Below are 22,879 nucleotides of genomic sequence, written 5' to 3'. Positions count from 1 at the left end.
CGCGTATCTATTTGGCATTTTGGATGTTTCGCGCGCTTTTGTTTTTTCTCAGAACCAACGGGGTAAAGCTGAGCACGACAAAAATGCTTCATTCGGAGGTTATTTGAGGTGCCCTCCAACTTTGCAATTGATATTTTGTGATTCAAGCAGTAACTAAAAAGTTCACTCATTAAAAACAATTAATACTTCGTGATGAAAAAGAAATACTGGCTGTAAGTACACAGGACTATAGCTACTTTGCAGTCGGTATGATTTCTCTAGAGCTCTTTTTTTTTTTTAATCTTCGTCCACGACAACCGATATATTGCGTTCGACTCGCAGTTAAAATTTTCATCTGCAGTGCTTGGGACGTAACTTGCGATTATTGCAAAATAATTGCGTTGTTTGGCGCAAATGTTACTGCTCAGTAGCAGGGGTCGTATTCTCAGTCAATTACATGTAATGGTTATTCCCCATTAGAGTGACGTGAGCTCGCTGGATAGTGACGGATGTCCTGCCCGCTGGCCCTATCGGCGTCCGTTGAATGCGATATGCAGGGTGTTCCATGCCTTTCCCTGATCACAAACACGCAGAAGGCAGTAAATATTACACATACACATCCTTTATATTTAATGGCATGTGGCATATACAAGTTTTTGTGTATACATACTATTTGGATGCAACATTTCCGGGAAGATGAATCGAGCGTGGTGGCCTCCGCAGTCACCGGACATAACACCACTGGATGTCTTCCTTTGGGGCTATGTCAAGGACCAGGTTTACCAAACAGCAGTGGACGATGTCGCAGCATTACGGCGCAGAATTATTGACGTCATAACACCCACCCCTCAAGAAATATGTTTACCAAGACATGGCTGGAATTGGAATATCGCCTGGATATCCTTCGGGCTACGAAAGGCGCACACGTCGAAATTCATTGTGTGCGTGTACACAAAAACTTGAATACGTTCAGCTGTTCTTCAAGACAAAAGGTGTGTGTCTATGTGCCATATTTTCTGCCTTCTGCATGTTTGCAACCAGGGATAGACTTCTGGGACACCCCGTATATATCAACGAAAGTGATCGACCGACAACTCGTACCGCTCCACCTGGAAGCAACTAACGACTGCACAAATGTGGACGCCGCAACCGTGATGGACGGAGTAGCAGCAATTGGTTTTGTTATGTAGGCGGAAATTGGAGGAAGTGAACAGTTGCTCCGCGCTGTAAATGCCTAGAATTACGGCCGACACATGAATGGCTGCCAGGAGAGGGCGGTCGGGGAATAGAAGTAAAGATGAGGATACGACAGAGGATGGATAACACGCTCAAAAGGAGGCTACAGACACTTATATATCACGACTAAGTATTATAGTCCCACTTTAGTTCACGTGTCACACACGTCGCAGCGGCTGCAAAGGAAGGAAGGTGCTGTCTTCCCTAGAGCATGTGTGGTAAGTTCGTGGTTTTCTTCTTGTCTGCCAGTAAAGTTTCGTTCGTTCTCCGTCCTCGCTTCACCGTTGGAACTTGAAGCTTCTCGGATGATGATCGGCAGTTGTTGATCAAACGCAGGCAGGAAACGATGAGGTCAGATGTACAAGAAATATTTATAGGCAAACTTTTCTATATACATGGCAGGTAAAACAAATACATTACAAAGTTGAACAATTGAGAAACAAAGTCTCACTCTTCTACTGTCTCAATGACTGTTAGAGCCCAGACTCGTTTTAACGTACATAGTACGGAGGCTCACTGATCTATCAGCAATCCTGATTTCAGCCAAGTCTGAGGGACAGCATGTCGTCCCGATTTTTATAGCCCAAATATACAAAGAAAAAAGGCGGTAGGGCCGTTGGCCCGTCCCACAGGTTCAGTTGCCAATCAGAGTCAACCGTTTGTTAAGCCACAACCCACAGGGATGGGCTTACTCTTAAAAATAAACATATTGGAAAACAAAGCTCTTTTCCTTCTTCGCCAAAACTCCGTTGCCCTCTCATTTCTCCGTAGTGAGTGACCGGCTCAGCAAAACACGCCAGGCCCGAACAAGTTATCGCTAGACCGTTTCAAATCCCAACGGCGTCTAGGCTGCAAATGTCTCGGAAGCAGGGGCACCGGCACCACGAAGTGCCGCTGTACTCAAAGTTTGGCCGTCTGGGAGACGGATGACCCTCCTTGTCCTTCAAACTTATTGTCTACAAGACAAAGTTCTTTGAGTGCGTGTTTCCAAGACGCCGTCGTGCGAATGCACTCTTTACGTGTGCACCGCATTCCTACAGCGTGCACGGTAAGCTGGTCTTAGACACCACGCAGGCAGTCGCACCCAACAACAAGGCTGGCGATTACGTTCCGGACGCGTAGAGGATTAGGTCCATGCTCACTGCATGCGGCACGGAGTCAGAGTTGCTAAGTCCTTCCTAACCTCGGCGGCGCCTCCAATTAGTCAGGGACTCGGGCGCCAGACCCACAATACCTTTTGTACAGCGGTTCGTTTCAAGGCTGGTCTGTGTGACCCGTCGGCGGACTGCCACCATCGTGCGCACAATACTGACTTCCAGGAATCGGCACACGCCCGCCTGGCACCTGCCGCGACGCGTCACCCAACCCCGCGCGTTGCCTGTGACCCCACCTAACACAGCAACTGTCGCCCCGCTGACATGGGGGGAAGTGAACCCCCTCTCTATACACAAAGCACGAGGCCGATTCGTGAGACTTAAGAACCCGAACAATCAGAGCGACCTTACACTGCCACTGTGCGACATTTCAGCTGTCAATCGGCGAAGCAACCCCACTTTGATATAGCGCCTTCGCTTCCATATTACCACGACCTGGCCGTGGTCGGTCAGACCTTGACGTGTGATTAAAGCGCTGGTGTGTGTGTGTGTGTGTGTGTGTGTGTGTGTGTGTGTGTGTATATATATATATATATATATATATATATATATATATATATATATATATATATATATATATATATATATATATTGTAATGAAGCAGACGCGCCCCTGTGTATGTGCCGTCTGAAGAGGAAGACGAAGGGCCGTGCCGTGATCTCGAGCGACCCCGTGCTTCGGACAGCCCTTGCAGTGCCTTGTTTTGCCTAGCGTTCCACAACGTCGTGAACGAGAATAAACCTCATCGCATTTGGTGGAGGTTGCTGAGATCCTTCGCCTCGTCCTGGAGCTCCGCACTCGAACCCTGCCAACAAGATCGCCTTGCACTATGCCTGATCCCGCCACCTCGTTGCCCGCCCCACCGGCTGCCACTGTCATCTGCGCCGGCGTCCCTCTCAGCGCGACCCACCCATTTTCAGTGGGACCGCCGAACACGACGTGGAAGACTGGCTCTCATCGTACGAACGTGTAAGTGCCCATAACCGATGGGATGACCAGTCTAAGCTGACCAACGTGCCGTTCTACCTCGCCGACGTAGCCAAACTTTGGTTCTTCAACCACGAATCAGACTTTACAAGCTGGTCCGCCTTTAAGACTCTGTTTGCAGAAGTGTTTGATCGCCCAGCTGTGCGTACGCTACGCGCTGAACAGCGTCTACGCCAGCGCGCACAGCAGCCTGGAGAAACATTCCCCAGCTACATCGAGGATGTTCTCGATTTGTGCAAGCGGGTCAATCCCAGCATGTCAGAGGATGACAAGATCAAACACATCCTCAAGGGCATCGAGGACAGCGCATTCCAGATGTTGCTGGCCAAAGGCCCAACTAGCGTATCCGTCCTCATTAACCTCTGCCAGAGCTTTGACGAGCTGCGCCGCCAACGTTCCATCGCCCGCCAGAACATCCAGCACGCCGATTCCGTCTCCAGCATCGCGGTTTCTACCGAATTCACCAACTCGACCCTCTCGCAGCATATCAAAGATTTTATCCGTGAAGAGGTGGCCAGGCAGCTCTCGCTGCTGCCTCACAGTGACGCACCTACGGCAGCTTTGCCTCCAACGCTGCAGGAAGCCATCCGAACTCACATATCTGAAGCGCTTCCTGCAGCTCCTACAACCCCCCCACCCAACCCTATGAGTGTGCCGCTGGCCCATACCAACTTTGCCAACCACCCTACGTCGCTGCCGCTCAGTTATGCAGCCGTGGTTGCACGGCCACCTGCGCAGACCGCTTCCTTTCCATCGCCCATGAATCCGGCTTCATTTCAAGTTGCCCGACCGTCACCACACTTTTTTCGTCCCACCGAGACGTGGCGCACTCAAGACAACCGGCCTATCTGCTTCGCCTGCGGCATTGCTGGCCATGTGGCACGCTTCTGTCGCCGCCGCGCCTCAACTGCGTGTACCAGCTTTGACAGGCCCCGCTACGCACCACAATACGCCGCCACGCCTCCATTATCACCGCGACGTCTCGACACTGATCGCCGGTTGGAAACTCGGCGTTCCCCTTCCCCTCGTCGGCGTTCGATTTCGCCCCTGCGTCGTCGAGTTCCCACTGAAGAGGGAAACTGACTGCTGCAGTTCCTGAGGCAAGAACTGCAAATACGTCGATTTTCTCAAGACCTCAATCTTCGCCGCAAAATGTAATTACCGTTTTTGTAGAGGGAGTACCAGCAGTGGCACTAGTCGATACCGGAGCAGCCGTTTCCGTCATTCACGAGGGCCTTTGCCGCAAGCTACGAAAAGTGACTACAGCTCGCTCTGGCCTGGTGCTCGCCACTGCCAGCGCGCAGCGAATCCACCCTTCAGCTGTATGCACGGCCCGTGTCGTCATCAACGACGTTCTGTACATAATCGAGTGTTTCGTGCTACCATCGTGCTCTCACGACCTCATCATTGGTTGGGATTTCCTGTCACGTCATCATGCTGTCATTGACTGTTCACGTGCAGAAGTGTCGCTTTTACCACTATGTGAATCACTGCCGACCAGCTCTCCTCACTTTGCCGACAAACTCACTGTTGATGCCGACACAACCGTACCTCCTGAGTCGTCGATGGCTGTGGTCTTGTCGTCTGATTCCGCATCTGACGCCACCGTAGTGTTCACGCCGTCCGATGTGTTTGCTCAACGCAAGGACATTGTTCTTCCGTTTGCCGTGCTTACTGTAACCTCTGGCTCAACTGTGATGCTGGTCACCAACTACTACCAGTACCCGATCAGCCTACTGCGTGGAGAGACGGTAGGATACTTTCAAGCGGTCGACTACGTCGACGACTTCGATGTTCCTGCCGCCTCCCTCCGTCACCTTGACGCCATCGCTTCGGTCTCCGGCTCATCACCTTCAGTGGGTTTTGACAAGGCCATCGACCCTGCACTTTCCCCATCTCATCGCCGCCAACTTCTCGCTCTCCTTCACAAGTTTCTCTTCTTTCGACTGTCATCAGACGTCACTGGGCCGTGCCACCGGTGTTTCTCACATCATCGACACTGGTTCCCACTCCCCCTTGCGACAGCGCCCGTATCGTGTCTCCGCCGAAGAGCGCCGAATCATCACGGAGCACGTGGACGACATGCTTCAACGTAAAGTCATCCGTCCCTCTCAAAGTCCTTGGTCTTCACCTGTCGTATTGGTGAGGAAAAAAGATGGCTCCATTCGCTTTTGTGTCGACTACAGACGCCTAAACAAGATAACGAGGAAAGACGTTTATCCTCTGCCTCGAATCGATGACGCTCTCGACTGTTTACAAGGCGCAGAATACTTCAGTTCCTTGGATCTGCGCTCCTGGTACTGGCAAGTTCCCATGGCCAAGCCTGACCGTCCGAAAACCGCATTCGTTACACCCGATGGCCTCTACGAATTTAACGTCATGCCCTTCGGGTTGTGCAACGCGCCTGCTACTTTTGAGCGTATGATCGACACCATCCTTCGTGGCCACAAATGGAAGACCTGTTTATGTTACCTCGACGACATCGTCGTCTTCTCAACCGATTTTCCGACGCACCTCGCTCGCCTGCATGACATTCTGACCTGTCTCGCCTCTGCCGGTCTACAGCTTAACCTCAAAAAGTGCCGCTTTGCTGCAAGCAAGCTAACCATATTGGGTCACGTTATCTCAAAAGACGGCGTCCTCCCGGATCCAGACAAGCTCCGCGCTGTTGCAGAGTTCCCAAGGCCCACGTCTATCAAAACCCTCCGAAGTTTTATTGGCTTATGTTCTTATTTTCGTCGCTTCGTACGCAATTTCGCATCCATCATGGCGCCTTTGACAAGTTTACTTTCCGCCAGTAACGGCATAGCAGCTTGGTCACCTGAATGTGATGCAGCATTTCAGCAATTGCGCCACTTGTTGACCTCACCACCGATTCTTCGCCACTACGACCCTGATGCTCCCACGGAAGTCCATACTGACGCCAGCGGAGTTGGCCTTGGCGCGGTCTTAGCGCAACGGAAAGCTGGCTATGATGAATACGTCGTCGCTTATGCGAGCCGTACTCTAAAGAAAGCAGAAATAAATTACGTACTCCGTCACAGAAAAGGAGTGTCTAGCGATCATCTGGGCATTAAGCAAGTTTCGCCCATACCTTTACGGCCGTTCTTTCGCCGTTGTTACTGACCACCATGCCCTTTGTTGGCTTTCTTCCTTGAAAGACCCGTCTGGACGCTTGGGACGTTGGGCGCTTCGCTTGCAAGAGTACGACATCCGCGTCATGTACCGCTCTAGTCGCAAGCACTCCGACGCTGATGCGCTCTCTCGCTCCCCACTGACGCCTGATTTGGCGTCGTTGTCAGCTTCCTCGTCCACCCTGTCACCGTTCACCATCCCTGACATGCTCACAGAGCAGCGCAAGGACCCATCCCTTGCAATGTTACTCGACTACCTTGCTGCCCCGTCTGATGTCCCTTCGACACGAGCACTACGTCGCCAAGCAACCCACTTCTCAGTGCGGGACAACATTCTATATCGCCGAAACTACATGCCCGACGGACGCAAATAGCTCCTCGCTATACCTCGTCATATGCGCTCTGACGTCTGCGCGTCTTTTCACGCTGACCCCCTAAGCGCTCATGCCGGCGTCCTCAAAACTTACACAAGGTTGCGTCAGCGCTATTATTGGAGAGGCATGTACAACTTTGTGCAAAAGTACATTCAGTCTTGCACTACATGCCAACAAAGCAAAACACCTACACAGCGTTTCACAGGACCGTTGCAGCCGCTGCCATGCCCGTCTCGTCCGTTCGACCGCGTCGGCATCGACCTCTACGGCCTGTTTCCATGCAGCGGGCGTGGAAATCGGTGGATTATTGTCGGCGTAGATCACCTTACTCGCTACGCTGAGACTGCAGCACTGCCAGCAGCGACCGCCCGTGACGTTGGTTTTTTCATCCTTCGCAATTTTGTCCTTCACCACGGTGCTCCCCGAGAATTACTGAGTGATAGGGGCCGTGTCTTCCTGTCGGAGGGCATCCAAGCCCTCCTCGCTGAGTGCAGGATAATTCATTGCAAATCGACCGCGTACCATCCCCAAACCAACGGTCTTACCGAGCGCTTCAATCGCACACTTGGCGACATGTTGCGGATGTATATTTCATCCGACCACTCCAACTGGGACACCGTACTCCCCTTTGTTACGTTCGCGTACAACACCGCGACGCAAGCCACCACCGGCTTTTCCCCCTTTTTTCTTGTGTATGGCCGTGAGCCATCATGCCCTTTGGACACCATACTGCCGTACCAACCTGACGCTACAGAGTATACTCCGCTTTCCGAAGTCGCCAAATATGCTGAAGATTGCCGTCAGCTGGCACGTGCCCTGACTAGTGAGACTCAAGAACGTCAAAAGACAAGACATGACCGTGCTCATCAACCACCGCCCAACTTTGTTCCTGGTTCACTTGTGTGGCTTTGGATACCAGCCAACATTCCTGGCCTTTCTTCCAAACTCCTGGCGCGTTATCACGGTCCATACCGTATAATCGAGGCCACTTCACCGGTCAACTACATCGTCGAGCCGCTCACCGTGTCACCAGACCTGCGTCGTCGTGGGCGAGAGACAGTACATGTCAACCGCCTGAAACCGTACTACGACCCGCTCATCTTCTCCGCGCCCTGAGTCGCCAGGATGGCTACGCTTAGCTCCCGGGGCATTGTAATGAAGCAGACGCGCCCCTGTGTATGTGCCGTCTGAAGAGGAAGACGAAGGGCCGTGCCGTGATCTCGAGCGACCCCGTGCTTCGGACAGCCCTTGCAGTGCCTTGTTTTGCCTAGCGTTCCACAACGTCGTGAACGAGAATAAACCTCATCGCAATATATATATATATATATATATATATATATATATATATATATATATATATATATATATATATATATATATATATATATATATATATATATAATGTGCGCTTGTGTGCAGCAGGCCTTTCACTCCGGAATCAAGGAAAGGCCAATTCCGTGACTTAATTCCCTCATTTTCGTTGGAGCCGCCACTTGGCCTTCCTTTACGCTATTAGACCGAAGTCCTTTTAAATAACTCACTCACTCACTCACTTTCGGCAGCAAAGCTACATCGTGCTCACCTGAATCCGTTTGAAGGCTCTCGAGATGACTCTTGAAAGCAGGTTTCCCTTCACATACGCAAGGAATGCAGTGAAGCACACGAAGACGTTTAGAGGAGTCGTGTTTTATTTTCTCTCTATTATGGTACACGGTTGACCTCCGTCCACACCGGTCTGTACAAAACGGTCTCTTTCCCATTCCGATCGAGGAGGAGGGGGCAGGGGCAAATGTGTAGTGGTGGTGGTGGTGGTGGTGGTGGCAAGAGGGTGGGGGTCGGTGGTGGCGGTGGGACGTGGACAAAAAGAGCTAACATATATCACAAGTGGTCGAGAGACGAGTGAAAGTCCGCGGGAACGAAGGACGTGTACATCGACATGGTGCGCTACGCGACGGCCGGCCCGTTTTAGTTTTGCTTGTCGGCGCGCGCCGTCCGTCGCCTCCCTTTTCCCTCCTCCTTGGGTCTCTGTTAATCTCAGTAATAACTCGTTCGCAAAGCAAAGATCACCGAACAAGGGGCACGATGTGCATGTATACTTGGGGCGAGAGAAAACCGCGCGCCTCACCTTATGCACGTAGTCGTGCTCATTTATCGCATAGGTGCAGCGAGCGTGACCTATCGCGAATGGAGGGCAAACCTTGCCGTCTGCGCCGAGGCCTCCGAGACGACCGCCACGGAAACCTACCACTGCTTCAGTTTTTTTTTTCTCGTTTTTCTCTTTTCGTTTGTGGTCGGCTCCTCCGAGTCGCGGTGCATGCAAAGCCACTGCGACCGCTGGGCGGCAATTTTTACAAGTCATGCGCTCACGACGAGGCAACGGTCGTCCTCCATCATTCCCCCACGTTTTCCTTTTTCCCCCTCAACTCCCTCGATTCCCAGACTAGGCCGGCTTTACTGCCTTCGCTTAGCGGTGCACTTCTACCGTCACGCACTTCCGATGAAGAATATCTATCTACCTTTCTTTTTCCTTTCACGCGAAGTAGCACATCAACATAATACGCCAGATCTGTCATGTACACACGATCAAGCAGCGAGGGGGAAAAAATGTGTAAGACGACCACGAAAGGAGGCTCAACTATACAACACAAGTGAGCAAGATGAAAAAAGAAAAAAAAAAGTCATTTCGAACATCCCTACGTTGACAATCCACAACACGTGCAGTAAAGTGGTACACGCACCGTACTTTTTTTTGCCGAAAATGCCGCTCTCGGTTTTAAATTAACATAAGTGGTGGGCACACACACATAGGAGAAAGAAAGGATACAGGAACTGGGAATGAGATGGTACACGTGATGGCTGTGCGTTCCGACGACCGTCGTTTCTTTTCTTTTTTAATTCCCGGCAGAGCTCACACGACGAGTTTTTTTCAAGCCAACGCCGTCCGAAGCTCTTCGCAGCTTTGTTTACATATGTATATATATATTTTTTTGTTCGGGCTCGTGTTTTTTCTTGGAATGGTGGGTGCGGCCGGCGCACAACTTGCAGGCGACGCCCACGCATAGCAGACGAAAACTGCGCCCGCTATGGAGGGGGGCACGGCCGACACCACCACGTTTGGTTAGTTCCGTATCCTCTAAAGATCATTATATTAACGAATTCTTATATTGCACAGCCGCGAAAAAAAATGGGTCTCTGAACACGGGCACGGAGTTTCGGTATTGACACTTAAAACTCGAGAAAGGCCACACAAATGAAATAAACAAGGTATGTGTGCGTTAACTTTTTTGGATGAAACCGTACACGGCACGCGCCTGACATCTGCTACGTGCATGTTTTCTCCTTGGGATACATAAAACGCGCCTTACATTGCAATGTCAAGAACTGTAAGAAAGCTCTGGGAGCATTCACACAGAAAAAAAAAAACACGAGAAAGAAAAGGAAAAAGGAGAAGGGACTGACCGGAGAAATACGAAAAAAAAAAAAAAACAGGACCAGAGAGGAAAAGTTGAATTCACCGCTAACGAGAACATGCACTACTACAAGTTTCTGAGGTCACACAATTCACTAACGAAGAGAGTTGTTCACGTTTTCCTCGCACGGCTGGAGTCTTCTCATAGTCGCCCAACAGTTCGTGCAAAGTAGGGGGGCGCGCACCATTTTTCATTTCGTTGGCTTTGTTTTTCCCCCCTTGTCCGTCTAGTTCTTCTTCTTCTGGATGTCGGGGGCAACTGTGGGAGGAGTGAACAGGGGAGAGAGAAAAAAAGAAGAAAAGGAACACAAAACTAAAGCACTGAAACCAAACAAAACACCTACGCTACGAACTGAAAATACTAAAAAGTTGTAAAGTGCATGCGCAACTGAGAGAAATGTAATGAGGAAAAACTGAAATGAGCAAAAGCAGGAAAGGTGTAGTGCAAAGAAATGACAGAAAATAAAAAATCGTTTCCTCTCTGGCAAGCGCTGCTACACGACAATATTAAAACGCGTATCGTTTCACGTTAGCAGGACGCCGCTTGAATAAAGCATAAGCCGCAAACATATGCGCGCTAAGGGTGGTAGGAAATTCTATGGCTAGCCAAACTGCTTGCTTGGCTGCGACAACCCAAACGAAGCGTATTTAATTCCGGCTTAATTCAGCGTGACGTCGCCCGCGGTCTCAGCGCACCGCCATATCCATTGCGCGATGGCCACACCGATACATATACCGGTGAAAGCCGATACCCACAACTGCATTATAGTTAGCATACATGTTTAAAACACCACTGTACCGTTCGGATGCATGCGTTTCTGAAGGTTAATCCAGCTTGTGAAGGGGATGCATTCGCATCATGCAAGTCTGTTGCTACGGTGCGATAATCCTCGAAGGGGAAAAAAAAAAGGGGGGGGGGGGGAAGTGCATTCCGTTCATACGTAACGCTTCCACTTTCGAATCACGCAGCGAGTGCGGCCGGATAGCATTGCCATCAAGGGTACCGTTAGGAACACAACGTCGAAAGACGCACCCGCGTTTCCAAACAGCTGCGAGTCATTCGCAGTCGCACAACCCTGTTGCACAACCGTTTCCCCCGCAAACAGTGCGGCGCGTACGCTTCGCGGTCGTAAACGCTGGTCGTAAAACAACGAGCGCGCCCGCCAACGTTACCACAGTTCAAAAGTCGAACGACTTGCACTTTATTGCGGCCGTAACGCGAACAGCTGCACTGCGTGGCTTCCGCGCAAGGAGCGATCGCGATCGACACTACCACCACCGTTGCTGAAGTGGCGTCGCGCTATCGCTCGTGCCCACCGCGGCATGGGGGCGGACCCATTTTATTTTGTACGCCTACTGTTGACGCCGACGCCAAGTACCTTACCTTTCGCAGCAGCAGCAACATGGCCACAGAAACTGGTACTGACCACAGATAAAGGGTCTTGCAGTCGCACTCGAATAGAACACTCGCATAAAGCGAATTATCCTTTATATCGAACACGTGAAACTTCGTGACCAATACTCGTGAAAAAAAACTTCCTCATAAATTGGGCCTTCTACTGCCTGCGCCATAAGCCGCGTACATGCCACAAACGCTGCGTAAAGGGGCGTTTTTATTTCTTTTTCATACTTTCTTAAAGGGACACTAAAGTGAAAAATGATTTCTTCTGCATCAGTAAATTACCATTCAACACCAAAAACACCACTCTTACAACGATAAGCCGTTTGGTAAGCCAGAAAAAGCGCAAGAACGAAATACGGGTGGCGACGCCTACTCAAGTTCCCGCACCTGGGGGGCTACGAAGTCTTAGATTTTGATGGAATCTTCTAGGGCCTACCAATTATATATAGCGGTACAGATTGGCTACATTGCGCTCTAAAGGAACCAAATATTAAACATGCCAAGTTTCGGGATCCTTTACTCAGCCAACGCGGCCCAAATGCGAAAACATACTTTGGAATCCATGACGTCACGCTGACGTACCGGCGGCGGGGTTTCGGCGCGAAATTCAATTACTGATACTTGGACCTTCATTTTCTCATCTAATTGATTATTTTGAAATGACTGCCTGCAAGGTTCTCAAACAATGCTTCATTAGTCTAAACTGATTTATTGTTTCGCGTTAGTGTCCCTTTAAAGTGAACTGGAGCAGGTCTACTCTATCCCGCACATAGAAAACATCGTTTTTAGTAACCCGCCGTGGTTGCTCAGTGGCTATGGTGTTGGGCTGCTGAGCACGAGGTCGCGGGATCGAATCCCGGCCACGGCGGCCGCATTTCGATGGGGGCGAAATGCGAAAACACCCGTGTACTTAGATTTAGGTGCACGTTAAAGAACCCCAGGCGGTCGAAATTTCCGGAGTCCTCCACTACGGCGTGCCTCATAATCAGAAAGTGGTTTTGGCACGTAAAACCCCAAATATTATTATTATCGTTTTTAGTGACGCTCGGAAACAGTTCATCGAATATGCTGCCTACAACGTGCATTTTAAATGGATTTCTTTCTCGCCTTTCTCTATTGTAGACAAAAAATCTCTACACAAGAAATACCATTACAGTTTGTGTAGACTCACAAGAGGAGAGTTTGGGCAAAGAAACTGGGACGCAAGCTCGTTTGTTATAATCGAGTTTGGCTGCACAAGCTAACTAAACCTTACATGGCACACTCACTGCTCTTAAGTTGTACCTCTGTTACAGTCTACCACCAGTTATGTACATTTACAAGACAAACCTGACAGCATTTACATATGCAGTTGCTATGGTTAACAAAATAAGTGCAGTTAGATTTCTCATGTAACATACATAACTGCATCATGCCCTAAGAGCTTAAACATAGTTAACATGCCTGTATAACCGATGTACATTCAGGGCGTGCAAATTTTCTACTTTCATGGCCAGTGTAACGCAGTAATGAGTGGGCTACCATCAATGTTCAGCAACCTTCATGACCAGCTACTAGTCGCTTTTATATGACACTGGTAGATCACATAAGCATGCAGAAGGCACATAAGCATGCAGAAGGCACTTAAGTTTTTTTTTACTGGAATCCATAGATTTACCATACCATCAGTATATCTTTGCAAAAAATATAAAGGGCGAAAGATGGGTTCACACTTTCCATAGCAAAACTAAGTTACCAGGTGCCCTAGTATATGCAAATCTTGCAAAATTCACTGCCATCACATCGACAGGTAGCCCACACAAACGAAGCGTACATGGCCTTTCATGAAAAGCAGACAAGAGAAAAAGAGGAGTAACAAAGCGCAGAAACAGCACAGCAGGAGACCTAATGTTTGCAGTCAGAGACAGAGTGGGTGTCGAAGGAGAAGTGTAGGAAGGTGCTAAAATCCTAAGGACAAACTGGGATGAACTCTGGGCTGTACCTGGGCCAGTCATGCATTTCTTCCTTGGAGGGGGCATAGCGGGACGCGTGCGGTATGCACTCTGATCCGATGCTGTTAGAACAAACGAGCGGAGAAAAAAACCAAACAACCCAGGTGATTCACGAGCAGCTGTCAAGGCACACCCCTCACCACAAGGTCTGGCGACCACCTCTTCTCGACCAACTTGGCCAATGGGGGGGTAGGCACCGTCGTGACAAACGTACACTCCACAATGGAAAGCTTATGCATCCCATTAAATGGCGAAAGCAAAATTAGGCATCAATTACTACCCAAAGAATTTGCCAATCGACACACACATTTCTGCTGCTGGACTGCCAAACTTGTTACAAAACACTGCAAGTTTGTGCTTGCAATGGCTGGTAACTAGCAAACCTGCACCTATTAGCTATAGCATCCCCTGTAACTAATACAGTTATACAAGGTCCTGAATATTTCACGGTGCTTGCTCGAAAAAACATTTCGCACTCACCACTGCACTGTTCTTGCTCAAATTTTGCAGCAAGATCACACTTTGGAGTGCATCTCATTTATTATAACACTCGGCACAGTTAATAGCCTGGTTTTTAAGAAAAAACTGCAAATTTGCTGCGCATATGGGGATGCAAGCTGCTGCCGTGATGGCGCAAGCATAAACTTGTGTCACCGCCTGGTGCAGAAAGCAGCGTTTCAGGGAGGGCAGTCGCCTGTTCCAGGAGCAGATAACACATGGCACTGCCAAGTGTTGTACTGAATAACACCGACTCCAAAATAAGATCCTTCTGCAAAATTTGAGCAACAACAGTGCAGTGGTGAGCGCAAAATCTTTTTTTTAAACTCGCACAGTGGGATACTCAGGACCCTGTAGATGTCATTAATGGCATTGCAGCCCCCAGATGTGTCGGTACAGCAACGTGTGCATTTCACTGGCAACTTTCAGCACAGATGTCAAAAGACGGGTAACAGTGAATTGCACATGGGGACAGGCAACATTCTTGGTCAAATGTTAAATTCACAGGCACTAAACTTTGTCAAATGTGAAGACTGCATGTAAGCTCTGACACAAGTGGGAACTGCCTTCCAAGACCAGTTCACCGCAAACTGGAGGTCGCTCACTGAAAAAAGTCTGCCTTTTCTAAAAATTAAGCCACCTCAGTGGTTTCGGCAACAATACCACATCACTTAGTCCCCCTTTTTAGCCAGATGCATAAACTTTCGCAGCAACGTGGAGTTTAGCAAGCTTTTAGTAAGCATGCCCCGATTTACATCTGTGTAATCCCTGCAGCTTTGACGACACCAGTGTTTGGTCGAAAAGAAGCCGCTGCCGTGTGTTACTCGAAAAGCATTCTACATTCAGGCCCATGCACCAGCAAACACCGCACTAGCATTTACCCAATTGATGCAAGCAAACTCTTCAAAGGATTGGATGCCGCACACTTGTACAAGACAGGTAAACAAACAGTGCTTCATTTCGGACAACACTGACAAAATCTGTGCACGCTATACACAAGTTGCAACATAACTGCGAACTAGCTCAGCTGCACACAAATTCTCTGAACAAGGAAGCCATGGGGTAAATAAAAAAATGTTTTTCTAAAAGAAAAAAATAACAGTCGATGCAATATCTTGCACAGCAAGACACTTTCTATTTTGATCATTTGCAGGACGCTAATGAAATATGTGCAGACAATCTGCACACAAGTACACTCGATGAAGTGCTGCTTTTGAGGTCGTGCTCCGTCTTGACCCAAGGTACCGAGCATGATAAGAGAATTCCCAATTCACTTATTGAGAAAGCACTTATGTTGTTTTGAAAATTCTTGGATGAGAACCAAAACCATTACTAGCTGTTATGGCAAATTTTTTCTTGTTACAGAGCAGACCTGGAACGAACTTTTTCACTGGTAGAAAACTAAAACCAGAACGAAAAATTTTTTTTCCAACACCCTGCTACATAACGTAATACTGTCCGGAATATCTGAGCCAAATATTCACTGGGAGATTAGTCTCACACTAAGTACTGCCTGCTTTTCCTTCTTAATTTTCTAAAATCAAGTACTTGAGCACTTGCCCAGTGCTTTCTCTTTTAGCATATCAAGAACTGCTAGATTAAAAAAAAAAATCTATATACAGAACACCATGCAGCATGCGGGTCAACACATCTATGGCAACAGCAAAGGCGTGAAGTTAGGTTGCGACCAGCTATCACTGGAAAACTAACTACCTGCAACCCGAATGTACAGCACAAAACTAAAGCTCTACAATGAATCAAGCACAAGTGCGCGCACCTAGATATGAAAATCCCCTCTATTGTCACGACCACTATGTTCTGAAAACTTTTGTGGTGACCAACATGGCAGAAAATGAACAAGCAAATGAACACCTACCCACACAGTTCTGTACAGTCCAAGACTGTCGTCTCATTATTAAGAGCACACACCCTCAAATCATTCTGCATGCAAATCGCCGCAGCACTCGAAGACTCACCTTTCCTACCACAATGTCGGGAAGCATACAGGCAAGTTGGCGAGGCAAGGCTTGCTTCCCTTAAGTGTGTATCGTCTTTATCTTATGCTGATCCTCAATGTAACCGACAACCATCACCTGAACCTCAACAGTAGAACCCTGCTGATGTGTTGATACAGTTGCCATCTCGTCAAGCTGCAATTTAGGCTATGCCATTAGCATGTTTACGTACAGTTGAATCCTGCTACGTTGAATTCTGCAGTGCCTTCCTGCACAACCATGCTTGCCGAGTGCTGGCACAACATTCTGATCTGCCAAATAAGTGCTCAGTGATAGTGTTCATCACAGTTCTTGCATACAGCAAACTTAAATACTGAACAGCAATATCGTAGAAAGTGCACACAGCAAAGACGACCTACGGGCATTACCTGTGCTTTGATGTGCCACATATTCCTCTGTGAAGTGCAATACCTACACTGATTATTCTTGATGCTCTCGACATTATGCTAATTACATCAGCATGCACAACGATGGAATTACCAAGCATCGACTCATGCAGACATGTCAGTGGTGCTGTGCCCCCACCACCTCCACCTGCCAAACCGTTGTTAGAGAAATGAAGAGGTACAGTCAACGCTAATTTCTGCAAGCAGAATTTGTTAGTGTGTTTTCATGTTCCCATCACCTGCGTTTTCATGTTCACATCCCCGCCATGCTCTTTCCCTTTTCTTTGTTTATTTACAGACTCCCGATGTCGACAACAAATATATTTTTTCTCTTAAACATGCCTGAATTTCGGTGAAGCAGGATTGAACTGTAAACATTTTTATTAGTCTTCTACATATCATCCGTATAGCGTTATCAAAAATGTCTTATAACAGGGTTCTACGATATAATTAAGAAATAACCTGTTCCTAACTGGCGTAACAGCTACCAGTAATGCAGCCACATCCTTGAGTGCTGTCCCTAAGCTGCGCAATGCATTCATGTCAATGGGTATCGCAAACTGGCATGCATCAACACTATCACACACACACACACACACACACACACACACACTGAAAAGAAAAATATAAACAAAAAAAGAACACCAGAAACGAGACAGAAAAAGAAATCCCCCAAGCAAGGTGCGAGAGCGGCAAGTCTGGAAGGCAACATGCCCCACAGCATGCAATCGACAGCAGTGCCGAGAACAACCACCAAGTCACCCAACAACTGACGAAGACGTAGGTATGCAGGCTGCAGTATACACTTCGTTAATTAAAGGCCGCCAAACAAGGTAACCGAGCACCTGTCTGCACAGACCCTTGCTTGCGTGAGGCTAGCCAAACTGCGCAAGGATGAAGTTTGCTCGCGTCGTTTTCGCACCAAGCTTCCTACAAGAAACAACTCAACAAAGACAACAACAAGGGGGTCAAAAAAGTACTTTTTTTTCTTCTTCCATCTCGGCTTTATTGATGCCACTTGTTTCTGTCTCCTCTTTTCAAGCCCATTGCTCACTTTTTTTTCCCATTCGGTGTGTCATAAAAAAAAAAGACAAAAAGCACTCCACACAGTGTCTTAGGTCTGTTGCACTTTCACAATAACAAAAATTTAGGCGAAAAAGAAAAAAAAAAGACAAACAGCGAGGTTGACGAAACAGATTCGGCGCAGCCGCTACGTGATGCCACAAAGCAAGGAAAAAAACACGACGAGCACGGGAAACGAGAGACGAACAGAAAAAGAAGAGCTGACTGCTTCCCAACAATGCGGCACACACAACAAACTCTTCTGTACACAAAGCTGCCACCACTTCTTGTCCTCTCCAAAGCCACAGCAGCAGCAGCAGCAGCAGCAGCAGCAGAAAGCAGCACCAGCAATGAACAATGCGAAAAACCGGCGCACAGCCAAGGCTTCTCGAAATCTATCAAACTCAACAAAAAACGTTGCAAACCGGAGCATGGAAACACCGTCGCGCTGCGAACAATTAAATGGCGATGCCAACAAGACCAGATCACACTTCAGCCAGAGGTTTTCCTCCTACCTTCATTGTGCAACAACAGTCAGAGGGGAAAAAAAAAAGAATGAAAGACGAATGGATCAGAGACTGGGCTACCCAGTTCTGCAGCAAACGTACAGCGAGGATACGCAGATTCGTGTATAGAGCGAGACAGCTGTGACGGCGCACATTCCGGTCTTCAAAACAAGCTTCCATTGGCTATTTACAAGGCAAACCATACAACGAGGGACAAATCCAGACCCCCTGTTGTGACCCCAAAGGCAACCCACCCAACCACTGAAGCTAAAGATGAAGCTCCCTGCGCTGCCTAGATAGCATTTGAAGACTCAATTTAAGGCTAGCCACTAGGACATCGAGAGAATGCGCCGGAGAGAGAGAGAGAGAGAGAGAGAGACAACGAAAGACTGCATGCCGCAGCAGCAGCGCCATCTCCTCCTCCTCCCAGAAAACATTGAAGTTCTTCCTGTCGCACAAGCACGTGCTACAGCTAAGACCAGCCACACCAGTAGCGAGGCCCCTCAAATCCAGCCAATTTCAGGCGGGAGCTGCATGGCTATTGACAGCGCCCGTCATTTCCAAAGTCTAGAGCACACACACAACTTCAGTACCCCAAGACTTCCTCGCATTCTATGCGCAGGTGCGTTCCATTTGCACCAATGTGAGCCGAATGCTTTTGGGGTTTGACTGGCCCCAGAACTTTAGGAGATGGGGCGCTATTAGCAGAAACAAGAGGCGACAGTGCAGCCACCACCTGAAAGGTGGGATCACAACACGCGAGAGGCGCTCGCTAAGATGTTAGGTAGTTGGGAGGAAAGGGGGCATTCAAAACCGTCAAGAACTAGGAAAAAAAAAAGCACGAGGGACAGAGTAGGTGAGACAGGTCAGTTGTCAGTTCAGTGGTGGTAGTCTGGCCAAGGAGCAGCAGCAGTCCCAAACGCATCACAGGGAGAGCGAGGAGAAGTCAAGGTATTGAATGAAGCTGATGAGGGTGGGAGAGAGAGAAAAAAATGAGAAACAGGACCACAACAATCCAGCTGGAGGCGTTCGAGGAAAAGAAGGCAGGCGCCTGGGGTAAAGGGGATGGTGGTGACGAGAGGAGTGGCTTTCTTTTTGCTCAGATTGGGCAGTAGAGGGCAATGGCCAGAAATCCCACCCAGGTGCCCATCAGGAGGGAGAGTTCATAGTAATACTGTGTACCATCGATGAACTTGCGGGCGATGAACTTCATCGTCTCGTCGAGGATGATGACCGGAATGGACATCTTGAGGACAGCAAACCACTCGGCCACAGACAGAGGGCACACAGAGAACACCGTCTGCGCAGCGGGAGGAAAAAAACAACAACGTCAGCGCTGGCCAAGGCTGCAAATCAGTTTTAGGATAAAAATGGGAGACGGCATGCAATGCACAATGGCTACCTGTACTCAGTTAAACGGACCTCAAAGAGAATGTGGGTACAGATGTCAATTAACGCTGCTCATGGTGCAAAAGACACTTCTCAAAGACAGTCAACACTGTGCATGTGAAATACAACATATGAAATATACAGTGTGCATCCATTTTGCAATGTGTACTATTGATGTTAGCTGTTTGCATATTTGAGATAACTGCGACAGTCTTTAAAACATTGTGTTATGGAACCACTGATAGTTCATGCGGGATAAAGGAACAAAACTTCACTTACATATGGTACAGCCTAGGATAGTCCACCACCAACTGTTCAACCATTAGCACTTGCTGTTGATCGCCACTAACAATTGCAAGAACATGTACCGTTCGAAGGAGGACACTATAGAAGGGATTAGTCCTGCACTATGACTAACTGTGTACAGAGCTGGTACTACTGGTAAGTACTGGAAAAAGACATGAGCTTTATGAATACGTTACTTCACATATGGTGCTCTCAAACAGCCAGGTGGTCTGTTCCTGATGTTCGTTCAGAACTCCAAGAGGGGAGAGTCGGAATGATCGTGCTGTTAAAGACCGATTCTGTTCTGGCAGACGTGTCTTACCATTAGTGAGACGCTGCACTCGTGTGCTCGTATGCAACATCTATCACTGTTTACGTCTCTGTAGGCCAATTACAACACTGCATCAGTCTGCAGTCAGAACGTGCTCGCACAAGAAAGACAATGTGAATAACATATGGCAGTATGGAATAAGTCCTGGCTACTTGGCCTACAACAGGCTTCGGCAACAGTATGCGGCAACATAGACGAGGTCGCAACTCACATTGAGGATGTCGCAGTACAACACAACAAAGTGAAGTGTCATGGAAAGAGTCATGGCTGCCACCAGCCACAAGTTGGTCCAGGGAGGCATCACCAGGAGAGACTGGTTCTCGGACAAGCTGCACAGGTGCAACAATGAGTCAGCAACAATGCGAAACTGGAAGGTAAACGCTGCGTCACGTTTAAGAACGGACAAAAGAAAGAAAATGGGCCCCTGCAAATTCTGTAGCTGTTTACTTGAGCCTGAAGCTTTTGAAACTACAGGCATGACTCGACTAGAGCCTTTGCTGCGACTACACCACATAAGCTTCATTAACATAAGTTAGGTTTTGGTGGTTTAACGTCACGAGGCTGCACAGTACACTGCGAGCGATGCCACGGAGCTGAAATCTTGTAACCCTGTAATGCCCAAGCACCAGTTTCACATCAAGGAAAACTTCTATTTCACGTCACAGAAGGCCCCATTTCTACCCCCCTCCAAAAAAGGAATAAGTGGTACTGGAGTTACAGCTTAAACTTGACACTTCCTCCAGTACCATATAAAAAAAAATGCTACTATAACCAGTGCCCCAGTTATCATGCACCGAGATCCAAAAATGTGCAAATGCCATGTAGCTGGCAGGACTCAAGGTAATGTTTGCTGTCGTTTGAAGAAGATTGCTTTTTGCATTCTGCCTAATTACATAGGCTTAAAGCCCCAGCTGGCCAAAATTAATCAGGAGTTCTCCATTACATCGTGCCTCATAATCAGATTGTAGATTTGGCACGTAAAACACCATAATTTAATTTAGTCTTAATCAACTTCTCGAATATTGCAATTACATGAAAAGTGTCAATGAGAAAATTGTAGAGCAACATGAAGAACTCCCTAACACAGCTTTGTGTTGCTCAATGTGTGCTACATAAAAATGTTTTTTCAGAGCGTGAAAAAAGCCTGTGAATACATACAAAGTGCCTCGAGCTGCCGGTCGCATGGCAATTTTGCATGTATTCGCAGGCTTCTTTCACATTTGGAAAAACACTTATGTAGCACATACTGAGCAACAGAAAGCTGCGTTAGGAGTTCTTCATGTTGCTCCACAATTTTCTGATGGAAAATTTTCAACAAATTATATTTTAGAAGCTGACAAATTAATTGGGATTAATTATGTAATTAGGCAGAATGCAGAAAATAATCTGAGTATCTGGAAGCGACAGCAAACAACATTACCTTGGTTCTGTCCAGCTATGTGGCATTTGTATATTTTTAAATCTTGTTGCAAGATAGCTGGGACGCCCTGTATAGGTCATTCAATAGGTTTCCTGTGCTTATCAAATCATAATTTTGAGGTATCAGAACACAGCATCTATGTGATATACTGGGAAGTGCAGGGTTGAAGTGCACCCAGAGCATGCTACGTGAGCATTTTTGCCCACCACCCTTGTCAGAACGCCACCGTCGTATCTGGGAATTGAGCCCATGACCTCGTGCTCAGCAGTGCAATGCTATAATTACTGCACTGAATATAAGCCTTCTGTCAAACTAACGCAAAAAGAGAAGCATAAGTTATCACTGAGCATGCAGCAGATGCAACTAAGACAGCGCAGGCATGCATGCGCACCTGTTGAGGGCATTGAGCATCTCAATGGTGACGAGCACAGACAAGGCCATGGTCATCGGGTGTGGGTCGTGGAAGACCGCGCAGTCGACACCACGGAAGTTCTCCTTGTCTGTGAGGCAGGACAGGTGGTGCGTAAGCTGATAGTAGTTGAGGTGAGGCCCGAACGGGGACACCATGTACCACCAGGCCGCCGCGCCCACCGTCGCAGCACCCACGTAGCCCCCAATGGCCATGTACCGGAAGAACAGCCAGCCTGGAACAAAAGTGTGGACACACATATGCTTACGTAGAGCATCAGCATCCTCCTAGCGAACCATCAAAAGGTACCGACGGCCTTGCCTCCGGAAGGCATGCGTTGCCTTTGAAGCGCACCAAATTGAAATGCTTACAAGCGGCTTGTAATAGGACCAAGATGGCGCCAATCGGCTGTTGTCGAGCGCCGCATGCTACCGTGGCACAAAGCTGGGTCACTCAACACTTATAAATAGTTCTTTTTTAACACCTCTTGACAGTATTGACCAATAATATTTCACCAGCGCATACTTCGAACAATGAAGACTTTGAAACGATGATTTCCGAAAATTGACATTTTACCCACCAATTTTTCGCTATCTTAAGACCCATGTCCCTCCTCAAAAAATGTGCTACAACAGCACTGACCACTGGACAGAGGTACTAGTACATGAACGAGACCATTGTCAAATCTAGAGAAAAGAGTCTCCAGCAAGTAAAACATCCTGCAATCGTCAAAAGGTCAGCCATCCAAGCTCAGACATCATGAGGAACAGGATCTTGCACTTTATGCGCACACCTTGCAAGCTCATGAAATCCTCTCACGCTCAGTATAATAGAAGGGTGTATGTAATTGC

At 48.2% G+C, this 22,879-nt stretch overlaps 1 protein-coding gene across 6 annotated transcripts in view; it reads right to left on the bottom strand.

Annotated features, from left to right (window-relative positions):
* Nucleotides 1-8,531: 8,531 nt before the first annotated feature.
* Nucleotides 8,532-22,879, bottom strand: part of SERCA (ATPase sarcoplasmic/endoplasmic reticulum Ca2+ transporting SERCA) — a 164,464-nt gene continuing 150,116 nt past the window's right edge. For 4 of the 6 annotated variants that reach the window (XM_065442791.2, XM_065442788.2, XM_065442789.2 and 1 more), the window contains exons 16-20: nt 22,011-22,263; nt 20,411-20,528; nt 19,377-19,494; nt 13,718-13,789; nt 8,532-10,593 (exon numbers count right to left, since the gene is read on the bottom strand). In XM_065442791.2, the coding sequence (XP_065298863.1) occupies nt 10,562-10,593; nt 13,718-13,789; nt 19,377-19,494; nt 20,411-20,528; nt 22,011-22,263 (593 nt within the window). In that variant the 3' untranslated portion in view covers nt 8,532-10,561. Of the gene's footprint in view, nt 10,594-13,717; nt 13,790-17,594; nt 19,495-20,410; nt 20,529-22,010; nt 22,264-22,879 lie in introns of those variants that run through there. The other 2 variants (XM_065442793.1, XM_065442792.2) reach the window with 2 other exon arrangements.

This window comes from Dermacentor albipictus, chromosome 2 (assembly GCF_038994185.2).
Source record: "Dermacentor albipictus isolate Rhodes 1998 colony chromosome 2, USDA_Dalb.pri_finalv2, whole genome shotgun sequence".
In the NCBI taxonomy this organism is placed as follows: Eukaryota; Metazoa; Arthropoda; class Arachnida; order Ixodida; family Ixodidae; genus Dermacentor; species Dermacentor albipictus.
Note: the sequence above shows the minus strand (reverse complement) of the source record. Positions and strands in the feature narration are given on the sequence as shown.